Source organism: Macrosteles quadrilineatus, unplaced genomic scaffold (genome assembly GCF_028750875.1).
Source record: "Macrosteles quadrilineatus isolate MER2022 unplaced genomic scaffold, UCM_ALF_1.0 Scaffold_8__2_contigs__length_117827958, whole genome shotgun sequence".
In the NCBI taxonomy this organism is placed as follows: domain Eukaryota; kingdom Metazoa; phylum Arthropoda; class Insecta; order Hemiptera; family Cicadellidae; genus Macrosteles; species Macrosteles quadrilineatus.
Genome location: NW_026542601.1, coordinates 27,410,537 through 27,427,527, shown reverse-complemented (window position 1 = coordinate 27,427,527; position 16,991 = coordinate 27,410,537). Strand labels below are relative to the sequence as shown.

General features: G+C 36.7%; 1 protein-coding gene and 1 long non-coding RNA gene across 5 annotated transcripts; both read right to left on the bottom strand.

Moving 5' to 3' along the window:
* Positions 1-224: 224 nt before the first annotated feature.
* LOC129000282 (beta-glucuronidase-like) lies at positions 225-5,270 on the bottom strand. The gene is made up of 4 exons (XM_054427243.1): positions 5,186-5,270; positions 4,347-4,646; positions 1,880-2,020; positions 225-1,504 (listed from the first exon to the last, which is right to left on the bottom strand). Exons 1-4 carry the CDS (start codon positions 5,268-5,270, stop codon positions 225-227), a joined length of 1,806 nt encoding a protein of 601 aa, XP_054283218.1.
* A 5,438-nt stretch (positions 5,271-10,708) lies between these two features.
* LOC129000894 (uncharacterized) lies at positions 10,709-16,828 on the bottom strand. 4 transcript variants are annotated; one of them, XR_008491368.1, is made up of 3 exons: positions 16,617-16,828; positions 12,252-12,396; positions 10,709-10,854 (listed from the first exon to the last, which is right to left on the bottom strand). It is a non-coding gene; the product is annotated as an uncharacterized LOC129000894 (long non-coding RNA). The 4 variants fall into 4 exon arrangements; XR_008491367.1 differs by having other exon boundaries at positions 16,764-16,828; XR_008491366.1 differs by lacking the exon at positions 16,617-16,828 and adding an exon at positions 15,475-15,579.
* Positions 16,829-16,991: the final 163 nt, after the last annotated feature.

Below are 16,991 nucleotides of genomic sequence, written 5' to 3'. Positions count from 1 at the left end.
GGAATTTCTGATATTGACAACCGGTACCCGGTAGTGTAGGCAATTAGCCAGGATACTTTGGTATAAATACTAGATTGATCACATTATCCAACAATATATATAATTGTGTATCCATTATCCATTATTATGCTGACACAATGCATAGTTTAAGGTAGATTGAATGAATATTGTTTGACAATTTTATATTAAATCTCCTGTTAAGTGTACTAGTTTTCCTTTGTGCGTCAATAGTAAAGCTCCAACTCTTTGGAAATAGATGACTCATTCATTTCAGCTGCTAGCTTGAAGTTTCGTTTTCGAACAAAATATGCAGATGACTTTGGTTGTCTTTGTCGAGTAAAGATTCCTTTTCTTTGCTGACTTCCCACTCGTTTGATTGATTCGTCCGATTTTGTATCTGTAAAGCTATAGATCATTTCTCCAATGAACCATCCTTTTTCCCTCAGTTTATCGAATGCCTTGAAATGTTCAGAGAGAAGTTTGCTTTGGAACTCTTCCGTCCACAGATGCTCTGGCAGACTGTGAAGCCCTTCGTACGTCTCAGTGCCATATTCTGACATGATCACCGGCTTTTTGTGCCAGTCATACCATATGATGCTTTCATTTAGCACAGCTCCCTGGATCATCTCTAATTGACCCGGTTCTTTGTAATAACCGTTGAACCGGTTGAAACAGATTATGTCCAGCCATTGGGTCGCATTGTCAACAGTCGGCCAACGGTTGGTAATGGCCGTGATCGGTCTTGTTTTATCTTTCTCTCTTGTGAAAGCAACCACTGCTCCAAAGTAAACTCCAGATTCAGTTGAGTTTGTTTCTGGCTCACTTGCTACAGACCACATTATGACACTAGCCCTGTTCTTATCCCGATTAATCAATTCCGCAAGAGCTATCCTGTGTTTGATAAGTAATTCTTGTGTGAAGTTATGAGTGTTTATACTTGGAACCTCATTAATCACCATAAATCCCATTTGTTCAGCCAAGTCCATAGCTTCCTCCGAGTGAGGACAGTGAGAAGTTCTGTATGTGTTTACTCCCAGCCATTTCATAAGGTTGTGATCCCTTAATGATGTAGGCAGGTCTACACCTCGTCCTCGAATGTCGGAGTCTTCGTGTTTATTAATTCCTCTAATATATATTGGCTTATCATTAATGTAAATCGATCTGTGGTCCCAGACTAACTTCCTGAATCCAAAAGGTTGTCTATAAACATCTTTAATTTCTGTGTTATTTAATGATTCCACTGTCAACTCTATTGTATACAAATATCCTGGAGTGGAGTTCATAAGGTAAGGCCACCAAAGCCTAGGATTGTTCATTTTTACCGTCCCAGAGATATTTTTCATGTCTCCGTTGATAATTTGTGAGTCAGTCCCAGCTGTTCCATTGTCTTTATCTTTGACTGTTGCGCTTACACAGATCATTTCCTTGGAGGAACTTCCCTTCCAGAATATTACAAAGTGAAGGGAAACAATGTTTTCTTCAAACCTACTCTCCAATAAAATATCTGCAATATATACCATGGGGGTTGTATACAAATGAACAGATCGATGGATCCCAGCATAATTGTAAAAACCATAACTAAAGCTCTGTTTTTTTTTATAGCCTACAGTAATGTCAATCGTTTCTACTTTGCCATGGGGAATAGTTTCTTGTCCAAGTCTGTTATCAACTGATACGGTAATATTATTTTCTATTTGAAAGTTCAAAAAATGAGTTATTTCACATTGGAATGGAATATGTCCGATTTCATGGGTCATAACTTCTTTTCCATTGACCCAAACTCGAGCGAAGTAATGAACTCCTCCAAATCTCAGCCAAACTCTTTGACGTTTGCCCCAATTTGTAGGTATGAAGAACTTCCTTTGATACCAAACCGTACCAACATGATCTCGAACTGATGATGATGTAGTAAGTTCATTGTAGCTGCTTGGAACTGGCATCAACACAGTGCCTTTCATCTTACTGATATCCTTTTCAAACCATCTCTCTTTCTCACCAATGTCTTGGTTCTCTGGCAAGTCTAGAATAAAACTCCAGAAACCATCTAGTAAGAGGACATCCCGACTCTCAGATGCTCTTGGGTACAACACTCCATCAAGGGGTAAAGAATAAGGGCCAAGAGTATTGCTTGTTTGAAAGTAAAATAGCAAAAGGAGTAAATGCTGCTGCATCATGCATTGGAGTTGAGTAAGCTATCAACTGTTCAAATCTTGTATTTTGAAAGAACCGTGTAAACCATAGTTTATATTCATAATGTTAATTACTTATGTTATTTTTAGAGTTAGACATTTTCTTTGAGATTTTAAATTTAGAACTAGCGGGATACTTTGTTACGCATTTGACTAACAATATAACTAATAATTTATATAACCTATTTTAAATTATTTATTTACTAATAATGTCATTATAAAAAACACGGCTGTCTTTCTCACCATCTCCAGCTGATATGCTTGAAATTTTGAAGGGGCCATGTCAGGTCAGGAAACATTAATAGAGCAGGCTTTTTTAAATACGCCCGCTGCAGCAAACCTGCTGACTAAGTGAATTTCCATTTGCCTGGATTGATTTTCAATCAATCTATTAATGCTACAGGGAGACTAATAAGGTGTGTTTTTTTTTTTTATTAAAATATCAGTAGCTTAGTATAAAATAAATAAATTTCCCAAGTTTCATCAAAATATATCCACAGACAAGCAAACTACAACATTTTTACAATATTCTCCATAAGAATAACATGGGAACTTTAAATTGAATTTTTTTTAATTTTCTCCATTACCAATAACCGTACAAAAACACTTTGATATACTAAATTATTAGGTTTTTAAGGTCTGGAGAAAAATTGGTAAATTTTGTGTTTTAAGGGGAAAAAATTATAACAGGATTTTTAGGGTAATTCGACCCTGCTGAATCAATGCCTGTTGTCAAAGCGAAATTTGAACCGGCCGGAAGTGCGGTATCCAAGATGGCGGCCAGACCCTGTTTGTCGCCCATCTCTCTTGTTAGTTGGCCTAAAATAATAGTTTAAACATCTTTGTAGGGGGTTTCTCGGATGCCAAACGCTTTGCAACACTCAAAATTTAATTGCCACCATAACTTTTGGGGGCATATGTTCCTAATGGCGGCCCAAAACTCTATATCCGCATCCCGCATCATATCTATCTCTTATTAGTTGACCTAAAATAATAATTTAGACGTCTGAATTGGGGGTTTTATTGATGCCAAACACTTGCACAACTTTTGAGATCATATAAGATGGCACACAATATGACCGCCAAATTCTCCCTTGTTTGTTTGTTTGAAATCATTATTTAAACATCTTCAAAGGCGTTTTCTTTGATGCCAAACGGATTGCGACCCTCATTACTTCAATTCCTACGATTGTGGAGAACATTGGTTCCAATAAGGAATATGAGGAAAAGACCATTTCAGAGTTTAAAAAATGTGAATTGCAATATTTAAATGAAGATATGAACAAAATAAATCAACCATTATTTTCAAACATTGTCGAGAACGGTGGATCAGTTTGGTGCAAGTCCGTCCATTCTTCTTGCGCGTTCACTTTGTAGATAGACACTTGGATAAACAATTACAGGCTATAGGATATCTGTGGAGGCTTTTGGGACGGGCTCAATGCTCACAAGTACTGGTTTTGGTGAAGCCATATGACTCGGAATCCATCATCACCGGTCGGGCAAGATGAACATTTTCCAACACGTTCAAATGGAAAGTAAAAAAAAATTGCAGTACAAAAAAAATCAATTTGTTTGTAAAACCATTGAATACAGAGTATACCCTCACTTAAGATAGTGTCTTTTACCTAATGACGTCTTAGGAGTTGTAGTCACAGAACATCACCTTTTGGAGGCTAGGAATGCTGTTTTTTTTTATAACACACAAAAAATATGTCTAGCCTCATCTCCGCTGGATACGTCTTTATGCCCACCTTTTGAGACAAACAGATATGATGAAATAAACCTAAGTTTAACTTGGTGGACAATCTACAAAAACTGTAACAACCTTGTAGAGCTGTCCCAGGAATTTCCCTACATTGGCCACTAAACGGAACGTGGCCTAGGCCGCCTAGGTTGTTAAGAAGCCGGCATGCCGTTCAATTAAGATTTTCCACGCTGATTTGTTCGTTATTAATGCTAGGTGAGATGTCGATTCGCAGCCCATGACCTCGTGAAACGCCAATATATACCTCTTTTGAGCATTTCGTAAAATTTGACGGATCGCATGGAATTGAATGTATTTTTCTTTCTTTTGCTGGGCCAGTCATCATCCACACTTTGGTGCTGGTAATTTTCTCAAAGTGATTGATCAGAAGCAAACAGATGTCGGAACACCCTGCCATGACAACGATGTTGTCGGCATTGGAGTGGACAACGAGTACAACGAGTTTGTCGGCCACTTCATGGTCGCAGATAGAGTACAGACGTCAGTTTCGAGGTTGGTTGATCTCACATCTTCTTCATGTGCAAGATCTCCAGATACAACAACTTCAAACGCCCCAAAGTTATGATGGAACATTTCTTGAGAGAGGAAGCGGGTGAGGCCAGCCTTGTTTTCCTTAGTGCTAAAAAATTGTTCCAATCTTTTGGCAGTGGAACTTTCCTCAAGAGATTCTCCATCATAACTTTGGGGCGCTTGAAACACATCTTCCTTTTGGTGTTATGGAAAACCCGGAAGACTTGCCTCCAACAAGTGATGTTGTGACTACAACTCCTAAGATGTCATTAGGTAAAGACACGATCGTAAGTGAGGGCATACTGTCACGGCACGGCCGCCTTTAACTACAGGCCGCGGCCTGGTAGAATTGGCAACATCGCAAGTGGTGTTGTTCAGTGACAGACGTCCCATAAGATAACATGGCAGACAGGTGACATCAGCTCATTAATTCGCACTTAATTGATTTAATTTTTAATTTATGAATATAAATGTATTAAAATATTGAAATTGTAGAAGTATTGATAATGAGTTAAAGGCGGCCGTGGTCACGGCCACCTTTAACCCCAGGCTGCGGCCTGTTAGAAATGGCAACGTCGTAAAGCACGGGTCACACTAGGCTGGCATCAGCGGCGAATTGAAAGAAGCCGCGACTGTCAGCTTAATGTGACCACAAAATTCGCAGCTGACACGGGATCCCTTCAAGTAGGTAACCTTTCAAACTGGTGAAGGGACCTACCTGCCCGATATTGAAATCGGTCAGGTTGGTTACTTTTCAATTTGGTGAGGTAATGAACGCCCTCTTGCTCTTGTGGTGGGGGCATCGACTGCTCTCATTGGCTGCAAGGTTTCTGGGGGAGGGAGTAGTTGTTATGGGGTGAACAGTGCTGCCAACCCAAAAGTCTGGAGCAATAAACATTCCCATACAAGGGTAATGTGGGTAATTCCGATATTTACGGCTACAAAGTAGGCAGTATAAATGCCGAAGGAAATTATATGTATAAAATATCTAGTTAGAACTTTTCATAGGTGAAATACTGTAAATAACAAAATACGATATTAAGTCCATCATCTTGCGAACCTGTTTCTCTCCATGCCCCTGGGTCACTGCTAGGCTACTTTCTCTTGTAACTAAATCTACAGTATTAACGGGTCAGATTTTATTAATTAACTAGCTGTTGCCGTTTGCATCGCCTGACATACTTTTTCGTCTTTTATTCTTTACTATAAGCCTGCTGAAGTTGTCACTGACTTCGCTACGGAACGGAACTACCCTCTCTGGAACAACTGAATGATGTTTTTACCAAAAATACTAAAGTATTCATATCTCCTTTCATTCATAATCATACTCCAAGCCAAATTTTCCAATGGTACAGTTAGTTTTCTCTAACTTTATTGAAAAGTATTTCAGATAGTCTAAAGTAGGATTAAAAGTAACACAAAAACATTATTTTATTTAGTGATATACTGTATATATGATGTTCCCCGTTACTGACTCGGCATGCTCTTGATTTGATATTATTCTTGAATTTTGTTGTCCCTTCTGTACATTTAATAATTACTAGAGGGCCCATGCTACTCTACAACGTTGAAATGAAAATCATATTCGAGCAATAATCAAATTTATAAATTTGTATTGAGTATCTTGATCTTAACTGATTCAAACGATAAATAGCTCAAATTAAAACCTTTAATTAACTTACTATTTTGCGTCAAAAACATGAAAAAAACATAAACAATAGTGGACCTATTGATTTTTAATCATAGAAAACCCTTATAAAAAAATAATTTATATGTTGGTTGTTCACATTGCAATTGCTTGTAGTCCGTCCGATTTGGATAACTAATTAATAGCTTAAATGAAAGCCGGCATTTCACTGAAGGTTCTTAGACCAAAATATGTAGGATTGTATAATTATAACTGGTGAAATGCATCTTAAATTGAAGTAAGAATTCGAAAAAGTGAAATATATGTTTTTTGGACGAGTAATACAGTAGATCAATATATATGCCGATGCTTAGAGTGAAATCTGTGCACACCTTCAATTTGAGACCTCAACCATGAAAATCGGTTAAATTTATTTTCAAATATAAGAAGATTGACTCTATTATTAACGTTTAACGAAAACTATCACCGTTTTACAACAAATTGTGTAGCAGTTCCGGTTAATGATAACAACCTATACTGAATTGAAGCTTTAGAATAGAATATTTCAAATGTTTACGGGAGCAAGCTCCTAAAATGTAATAATGTCGGTAGCTATACTTGCGATAGTACACTTGATAGGTTTTTAACAGCTTTTATTGATTTATGCATTATTATTATATAATAAATAATGCTATTTAATAAAATAAAAGATTGGTAATCATATGATTAAACGTACGGACACTGACTAGTTTTTAGGTGGCGGAACAAGCAAATTTTCACAGTTTTGAGTGTAAACCTATTTTACTCGAAATAAGTTTGAGATAGAAAAACACTCTTGAAATACAAAAGTTGTGGATAGTTTAATTCTACACTACCGATCTTCCATAAGATTTAAGATCCAAGCATTGTAACTTATAAGTTACAGACCAAAATATAATATCTTGCATACTCGAATTTCTTCTGAAATAGATTTAATCCCCTAAACCACCCTTGAATTTAGAACTTTGCAAAACCCCCAACTTTGTACATCTACACCATATACATGGATTGTCGTCCCAATGCAAAATTTTATTATTCTAGGTCTTATATATGTTTTGAGATACATTATAGTGATCATTTGTCAGTGATATGCCAATCAATATAAAGGTAGGTCAATGGAAAGCATTTATCTACGTGGTGATCGGATGCATAGCAGCTTCAAAACGGATTCGTCACAAAATTCGTGTTTGCCTATTAAATATATTGGGTATCTATATTTAATATATAGATACCCAATATGCCTATAAACATTCAAACTTATGGGTCAATTTGCAGCACACAAAATCCAACAAAGTCTTTTAATAATATAGATACTTATAAGGTTAAGAAAACTCCAGAACCACTTAGGTGGAACCCAAAAGTCAGATCAGGATAAAAACTACTTAGTTTTCCTATTTAATGCCTGAATAATCAGTACACCAAATTTCAACGTTCTAGCTAGTCTGGAAGTTGGATTAGTAATGAATCATTGAGTGAGGGCTTTTACTTTTATATGTTAAGATTATTAGCTAAATATAACACATATGAAAGGTACAAAATAAAATCCATAAGTTAAATACAGTAGTAGAATATATAAAAACGGAGCTCCAGACAAAGCTGTCTTTAAAATTTGAAATAGGTGTTGCTGCAGACTTTTAATTTTATTCAGCGAGATTACGCCCCTGAATTTAGTGTTACTCCCTCAATATGACAACACTGTTGGATAAATCTAGCTCAGTGGGATAAATGCAGGGATGCAGCAGGCACTTGTAGAGCGAAATTTCCCACAATTTCCATGTAACCGTTTAACTGGTTTTCAGGTTATGTGACAAAATCCAAAACACAATTGAACATAGGATGCACAATAAATCGGATGTGTTTACTTTTGGGCTATTGACTTAATTATTACATCAAACAATTAAATGTATTCTGAACTTGTGTACCCGTTGCGAAATAGAGCGTACTATATTTAGCCGCCATACCCGTGCTTCGCCAAAGGAGCGCTAAAGAGAATAATTTATTGTTATGTTCCATAGATCTGTTGTATGAAAAATTAAATAACTCATAAAATAAATGCCTAACATTTGCATTTAAAGCATCAATCGAATTATTTTCAAAAACGTGTTTTATATCAACTAGACAGCTAGCTGTTATATCCACGGGCTTCACCCCGTTCCGTTTGACTTCATAAGTATTAACATTGAGTATTGTTAACACTATTGATTGGATAAGTTAAGTTAACTGATAATCATTTAGCGTTGAACTTACTAAACAACATCACAGATGCAATTTACGGACTTGAGAGGCCATCAATTCTGGACCTGCCCTTCAGATTTTTGTAAAGAGTTTTATCGAAAAATTTGTTGTTAACAGCTATTTTTAATGTTCAAAAGTTACTTTGTTGTATTGCATTGCATATTTATCATGAAAACATCAAAAGAAATTTACAGATATTTTTAGTTGTACATATTCTTTAAAGACATCAAGAGAGTTATCAAGATCCCTTAGTTCGCTGACGATATAAATCTGTTTGAGGAAAGTTGCTTCCCTCTATGATTATGAGTCATTTTGCCTTAGGCTTAATACTTTAATTTGAAATGGCAACCATACAAAGCAGGTATTTTAAGCCAAGTACCAGTATGCATGGAGATGAGTGTAGGATGGATGAGTGGCACGATTTTGTATCCTTGTTAGTGACTAAGGCCGACATATTCCTTAGACACAGCTGTCAATTAATAGCCCATACTTTGGGCTAATGGATAACTATAGGGACCTACAGTTTATAGTAGAATCCGAACCACATTTTTCCTTGGTATAAAAAAATTGGTCTAATTATCAGGATAGTATTATGCGGATAGTCGCAGTAAGGGCGTTAATTCAAACCACGAAGTATCACATCTACAGTACATGCCTATAAATATCCACAACTCCTGACCTCCTAGTAGCTGAATTACAGGATGACACCACCGTCTCAGTCTCTTAATGATGTCTTAGCTAAGACTTGACCAAAGATAATGGTTGATTCCACCAAGAATAAGTTAAAAATTGTTGGCATTAACAAAATTCTCTGGATATTGACTATTTCCCAGATTTGACTCGCCATGTGGGTTTGGTCTTTGGGCCAGACATTCAGCACATCTGTGCCAAGACCTCTGGCATTCTCAAAATGATCTGCTGTGCAAGACACTGTTTGAGCATCCATGATTTTTGTCTCCATACCTGCTATATATCCAGTATAATTTTTATATGCGGCAACAACTAGGGTCTTCGGTCTTAGTGTGTATTCTGGTCGCTTTTACCAGCACAGCCTTTTTCAATGTCTTAGGCCCCCAATACGGGAAGAATGAGCATACGCCTAGTATAAATTGTCCCTAAAGTAGTTCTCATATGTCAAGAAGTTTACAACATAGATTTACATTGTAAGAAAGGGGATTAACCCTGTACCCACGGTGCTCATCTAAGCAGATACTCTGTTTACATTACACTTAGTCCTCGCCACCCTAAGTTGAGGCAGCCCAAGGCTGCACGGCATATACCTAGTGCGGCCTTTGGCTGCCTCAACTTAGGGTGGCGAGGACTATAGTCGACCAGTTGGTGTGAAGAGAGTTGAACAGTAGCATGAGTATCGATTTACAAATTCCTTTCCCAGCTGACGTGAGCTAGGCGATAGGGTACCGGTAGGGCTGACTTCCAAGAAACATCGTTAACCTATAAGTCAAACACCCAATCAGCCAATGAGAAGGGTTAATGAAGAAAATGGAGGGGTGAGGAGTCTCGGAGCTGGAGGACCAGAAGAAACAAATCGAGGAGTTCACCACGGGCCACTGGACCAAGAAGATCGAGAGTTTCGGAGTGTGTGTATCGGTGCGTGTGCTTCTGGGACAATAAACAGTATGTAAAAAGAATAAAATATATAACTAAAGTTTTGTAAAACAAACAAGTAATATAGTTTGTCAGTAACTCGTTCTTTTAAATTTTTAATTGATTTTCTTTTCTTGTAAATTATAACGTTGTAAATTTATTTATCTTATTATTGTTGATCTTTGCCTTTTCAAAGTTTTCTTTTTCTTTACTTTTGTTGTTTTTCTTAATTTAATTTTGTTCATTACACGTTGAGCAACACCCTTAAGCAGTCTTATGTCTCATTAACCTAACACCTCTAGACATTAACCTAACACCTCTAGACTATGAAGTTCAAACATTTATTCAGAGGAAAATTCTTGAGTGATTTTATTGGGTTGGCTAAATAGAGTTTTTGTTTCAACTTTTGAATTACTTATTTCATTTTTACAGTACACTCATTAGTCATTAAACACCAACATTATTTTATTTTACTAGCTATATATTAACTTTGCTTCTTAAGATTGGCACTCGCATATATAATATAAATATAAATATCATTTTATCTTTATGTATAGTTATCTGAGACCTGTACGAACAAGAACAATCAAAAAATATATCTAAAAAGAATATTTTATCTATAAAACTGTCAAAATAGTTAGAAGATCAAAATAAACTATATAATCATTTTTACATGTTTTCTTTACAAATTACAGAGAAGTTTACTGGTAAGAATTTTAACAAAATTAACTGCTCTAGATTAAATATAAGGTTTATTGGTAAAGTATAAAAACAGTACATAACAATAAAAGGCAACATATAATAATAACTATAGCTGCCCTGTACAGCGGCCAACCTTCTCCATAATATTTTTGTCCAGAGCTGGGGCTACATCTTTCTTCCTGAAACAAACATTTTAATCTTGGTAAAGAAAGTCACAATTTTAAAATACTCAAGGGTACCAAATTATGCGGGTTGGTGTAGTTGGTAGTTTCAAATAAAAAGGTCTTATTTTACAATAAATTACCATAGGTACCCTTAACTAAAAGTTTTTAACTGGTTTATTCCGCCTACAAATGTGCGACACAAACTCGATCTTTGAGAGGCTTTCATTGCTTGTTAAAGACACATGTTAACCTCTTGCCACATTACCAAGAGTTATTCTTCTTGCTAGAAGAATAACTCTTGTTAATGTGGCAAGAAATAGATATCTTCCTGAGGAGGATCTAATTGGGAAGCTACAGGCTTTTATCGGACGCCTGAACTTGTAACTTCAAGAAAACAACTGTATGGGGTGCGCAATAATTTTATTTTTGGATGAAGTGCTTTATGGTCTTGGCCTGCCCCTGTTAACAGTTTTAACAGGATCAGCAACAGGTAAATTAAACCTTTAATATTTTGTCTAGGCCTATATTTCCCTGATCAAGTTAGTGCAAAGAAGTTTTTGTTGAATAATAGTTGTAAAGGCTTTAATTTCCTGAATTGAAATAAGTACCTGGGGACCGAGCCATGGCGTAGTTTATTTTGAATTTTAAAGCAATATACAGGAATGGATGCTATAGAAGAATTTGAAATTTATAAAACAATCAAAATTCAAGCTAACACATTATTAAGCGACAAAATCAGTTTACAGTCTAACGCTCTGTATGATACTCTAATAAAAAAACAAGAACAGCTGATGAACAAGGAGCCGAGCTGTACAAAGTCCACCGCCCAACCATCTTCCGCATCGCAGTCATGACCCTCATCTGCAACTGTGCGCACGAGGTTGGGGTTGGACATTGTAAGTTTTTGTCAGTAAGCCTACTCGTTTTATTCATAAAACGTCTATGACTGTAAATAGTATATGTCCGTGTTTCGCATTTAAACTCTTGATGACCCTTTCGAAGTTACAGTGTTAAATGTTCTTGTAAAAGATCTCATGATGAGGACTTAAGTCCTTAAAACCCGTAATCCATAAGGACTAAACAGGATCAATCTGGCAGTACTGAGGTAATTTTATACCTTTTATAGTTGGTTCATTGATCTTGAGACAAAACAACTCAAATATGAAAATGAATATTATGTTATTGATATATTTTAACGTAAACAGTAGGGCAATTACAATGTTGGTCATAATTGTTTTTATACAGTAGGCCAACATTTGGTGGCTTTTGTTCATAAATTCGGACTACTTAACAACTGTTTGGATTAGGCGGTATAGTTCATCTTCCCGTTGCGAAGCACGGGCACAGAAGCTAGTAAATTATTAAGTGATTTAATAAATAACTCTATATATAATATTTACAATAAACTATACCTTCAAAAACCTGGCTGTTTAACGGATGATATGGCAGACACACACTTATCTCACTAGGTGCTCTTCCTTAAGTTCTTTTACGGAGTACAGCGGCCTATAATTAGTATTCCTTTCAGCGCCTTCTGAAGGAGGGTGCATCCATCTCCTGCAAATGAGTAGGCAGTTATGAGTTGCAGTTAATAGTAGAACGAGGATAGCTATTCTAGGTAAGTTTGAGACGACAGCAGGAAAAGTCTATATTTTGTGCTCTTCTGGTATAGTACTCCTGCACCCCAGTGGCGGATCCAGAGGGGGGGGGGGCAGTCGCAGTTTGGAAATATAGGTATGTCATATATTTTTGACTGCATGTAATACAGTAGTGCATACAAATTGCGTAAAATAATTTGTCACACTAACTTAGGACAAAGAAATGGTATAAAACTGCCATTTTTGAAGACTTAGTTTAAACAAATTTTTGGGGAGGGAGGGGGTACCCCCGAACCTCTCAGACACCCTGCCCCCCCCCCTTGTGACTGTTCTAGATCCACCACTGCCTGCACGTAATCTTTTCTAGGGTCAGGATATCAAGCACTACGCCGTGAGTACCCTTAAGCTACATTTCCATTCCTACAAGTCGCAGGCACAAGTTGAGGCACATGTCGCACGTAGTTTGTCATGCCGTTTCCATTCCAGGCACAAGTCCCGCCACTTCAACTGGCAGACAAGGCAGTGTTCTCTTTTATTGTGATGTGGTGAGGTTCGGTGGATGATTTTGATTATATTGTGTTCTACAAATCACCATGGATGACATAACAGCCTCTGATTTTTTATTTATGGCTGGTGCATACAATGAACTTAGAAGAAAACTACCTAGATAGAGGATAAGAAGTTTTTTGGCTAAAAGAGCATTGGAAGGTGCATTTAATCAATTGATGAGAGATTTGCGCCGTGACTTGAGCCAGGATGTTTCCATTCCTACAAATTTGGAGATTTGTGCCGGCACAAATTTGCAGGAATGGAAACGTAGCTTAAGATCCTTTAAGATTGGCCGGCAATGATCCAAATGCCGAACAACTGTAATAATACTAAAGGTTCTGGACAGCATCGTTGTATCATCTGCAAATAATAATGTTTTCCCATTCAGATTAAGGCAGGATTTTGTATAGGTTAGGCCTAACTTATACCCTTAACCTCATTGACGGGTAGGGCAGTCAAAATCGATGCAAAAATTAAAAGCTGAGTAGGCTAAGTTTATGGGAAGATTTCATTAGCTTAGTGTAGCCTAATGTTTTTAATATCATAAAATAAAAATGTCTTAAAATATTATTAGACTAGCCCAGGCTAATCATGGGGTTACAGCTCTTTTGCTTGATGCATTGAAATGGATTTGGTGAAGTATAACTACATATTACAACAAGTACTATTACCCCTGATCTATTTAACTGCACAACTATACTTATTATTTATTTTAACGTCTGTGATAGAGCCTATTTATTTGATAAGCTATGCATAAAAATGTGACTGTGATAATAGGCCTATATCGCTATTGATCAAGTAGCCTATATACCGTGAGTTAATGTGTCTCAGACGAAGTCTATAGTGATCAGTGATTATTAAACAACCAATAAAATGGGCCTACTTAATTACTTGATGTCTTTAAGATAGCTAAGTTATTTTGTTAGTAGTATCAACTAAGTTTAGACTAACCTACAAGGTTTATTATCACACATAAAAATGTTTTGATGGCCGTTGCCCAAGCGGTAGGTTAGTTGCGCATTTGCTACCTACAAAATCCGGGCCCTGTAGGGTGGGTTATAATGCGGTAGAATGGCGATAAACTTAGGTTAGTTGCCCATTGACGCCTTGAACAATAGATCTCTTGAAATTGTAAAGAGCAATGAAGCTTAGGCCTACGAAAAAGCCAGTCTACCGAAATAGGCAAATCATTATGAATTTAATGTGTACCATGTAACCTTGTAAGTTATAGCCATCCACCTCCACCTGTCACGTGAAGCCACAATAATCAAAGAAAAAATCACACTACTCCAGCTGCTGAGAGTATCAAATACGTATAGGCTATGTTATAAAATGCTAAAAACTCAAATGAAGTGGTTTGCAGTGCTCCGCAGGGTCAGCCCCTAACATTGTGCAAATGACTTCTTTTTGTATTAGTAGAAGCTCATGGACAAGGGGGGAATGGCCCCAAAGTTGGATTCCATATTGATTGAAACAGCCCAAAATAGGCTAGTTTGAGATATTCAATATCGACAAAAGGCTTGAGTTTCCAGAATAAACATGAAACTCTCGATAGTTTTTTGCTCAAATTTGTGATGTGAGTTTTCCAGTTTAATTTACTATTGAGGTGGAAGCCAAGAATTTTTACTGAGTGGTCTGATTGTTTAATAGAGAGTGAGAAATCAATTTTCTGGGTCTTGGATTGATTACAGATCAGTTTATTTGCAGAAAACCAGTTTAAAACACTCTTTTCTGCTTTAGAAAGAGCTTATGAGAGCTTTGTTTGGACTTTATCAGAAGTAAAAATTGTGGTATCGTCTGCGTAAATTACACATTCGACAGGAGTGTTACATGGAAGATCATTTACTGCGATTATAAAAAGGAAAGGGCCTAGGACCGAGCCCTGCGGAACTCCTGCTTTAATTGTGGTCAATGTTGAGTGTTTACCCTCCACACTAACATATTGCTTCCTATTAGTCAGATATGATTCAAGCATTTCTATTGTGTTTTTGCTAAGTCCATAGAATTTGAGTTTAGCCAGCAAGATGTCAAACGGGATGCAGTCGAAAGCTTTTGTTAAATCAAAAAGTAGCATGGAAACAGTATTTTTATTTTCAAAAGCATTAATAATATAATTGGAAATGTGAGAGACTGCCATCATAGTTGATCTGCCAGCTCTAAACCCAAATTGAGAATCAGTCATCAAGTTATTAGAGTCAAAAAAGTTATTTAACTGTTTTAACATGAGAGCTTCGAAAACCTTAGATAAGATTGGTACTATCGAGATTGGGCGATAGTTTTGACATAGATTCTTGTCACCCTTTTTATAAATTGGAGTTACTTTTGAGACTTTAAGTTGGTCAAGAAAATAGCCATTACGGAGACAACTATTAAATACGGTGGAGAGGGGTGTAGATATGTAGTGTATAATATTCTTGATTATGTAGTTTGAAAGCCAAAAGTGATCCATAGATTTAGAATTTGAAAATTTTGAGACTGTTTTTGTTACCTCATTTGGTGTAATAGGTATCCATTCAAATTTAGAGACGTCCAATTTTTGTGTAGATTCCAGTAGTTCTCTTGGTGTGTCTTGAGTCTGGCCCACTTGATTGGCCAGTTCCTCAACTGAATCTGTAAAGTAGGTATATGTGTTTAATTTGTTAGGGTCAAGAGTAACATGAGATGTGCGTGTGGTTGTATTTTCCTGTGTTATTGTGTCCCAGGCGGCCTTGCATTTGTTCTTTGAATTGTTGATGTATTTTGCACAGGCTAATTTTTTAGCAAGGTTTAAATCCTTCCTGTACTGTTTTTTTAAGCTATTGTAGATATTATAAGCTGCCTGAGCCTTTACAGAATCAATTTTCCTTACTTTTTTTAAAACTATCACTATAATAGGTGATTTTATTTTTCACTAGATTAGTCTTATTATCTGATCTACTGTAAGCTTTTTCTTAACAGGTGGAGAACAATAGTACCAGAGGTTAACAAACCTATCAAAAAAACTATCAAACAATGTTACTGGGCTACTCTCATTTTCTGTAATGTCTTCCCATGACTCGCTCTGCAGTACCTCACGGAAAAGATTGAGATTTTGTTTATTTTGTTTCCTAACAAGAACACTAGGCTGCTCAATAGATAGGCCTACATTTTGTGAGCTTTTGCAGGCAGGTCTATGGTATTTAAAAAGCAGTGGATCATGATCGGCCAAAGCGCCTTGCAAAATTGAAACTTTGTAAAAATCTGGAGAAAAATTGACTAATATATTATCTAAACAGGCATCGTTTCTTGTAGGGAATTTATTACTACATTTTAGGTCAAGTGATCGTAGTAGGTTCGTGAAATTAATTGAGATTTGTTCCTCCATCTTGGCCATTTCAATGTTAAAGTCCCCACAGACTATGGGCACTTATTGTGACTATCATTATTGTGGTTCTGGCACTTCAACATGAAAGGAAGAGTAGCCCTCGTATTTAGTCCTAATTTGGGTACACTTGAACAATGGACATTGAGGAAAATAGAATCAGACGAACAAAGGATAGGAATATAGTTACAATCAGTGAGGTCAAACAGTTTAAAATTACGGGACCAAAGAGGAAACATGGTAGCAATTATGATACACTTCCATATGGGTTTAAAATTCAAAAAACTCACCAAAATCCAAAATCTCAACTCCTGAATCACTATCACTCCAGTCCTCCCAGTCCCCAATATCCACCTCATTCCACCCATTTTGTGATGACAAAAATGGTTCTTTAAACTGTAGTAGTTGTAACTTAGGCCTAAATTGAAAATACACACCTAAAATACAAATTTGTATGACAATTGAAATTGACAAACAATAAATTCTCCAAAATCAAAATCCAACCTCAAACTCGAGCTAGAGCAGCAGCAGCAGCAGCAGATCTAGAAGAGAAGAAGAAGAAGAAACGCAGAACAGAACAAGAAACGAGACGAAGGAAGGCTGAAATTTGGGTGGAGTAGAGGTAATTCAAAGAAGTCGCGGGAATTTTCAGAAGTGTAGAGGGT

Excerpts from the sequence above, each read along its gene's own strand:
- LOC129000282 (XM_054427243.1), bottom strand. The coding sequence starts at position 5,270 with ATGCCCCCACCACAAGAGCAAGAGGGCGTTCATTACCTCACCAAATTG. Across the intron at positions 2,021-4,346 it reads AACATCGTTGTCATGGCAGG|ACTTGCCAGAGAACCAAGAC; the intron begins GTGTTCCGACAT and ends GTTTTATTCTAG. Across the intron at positions 1,505-1,879 it reads ATCAGTTCGAGATCATGTTG|ATATTTTATTGGAGAGTAGG; the intron begins GTACGGTTTGGT and ends TATATATTGCAG.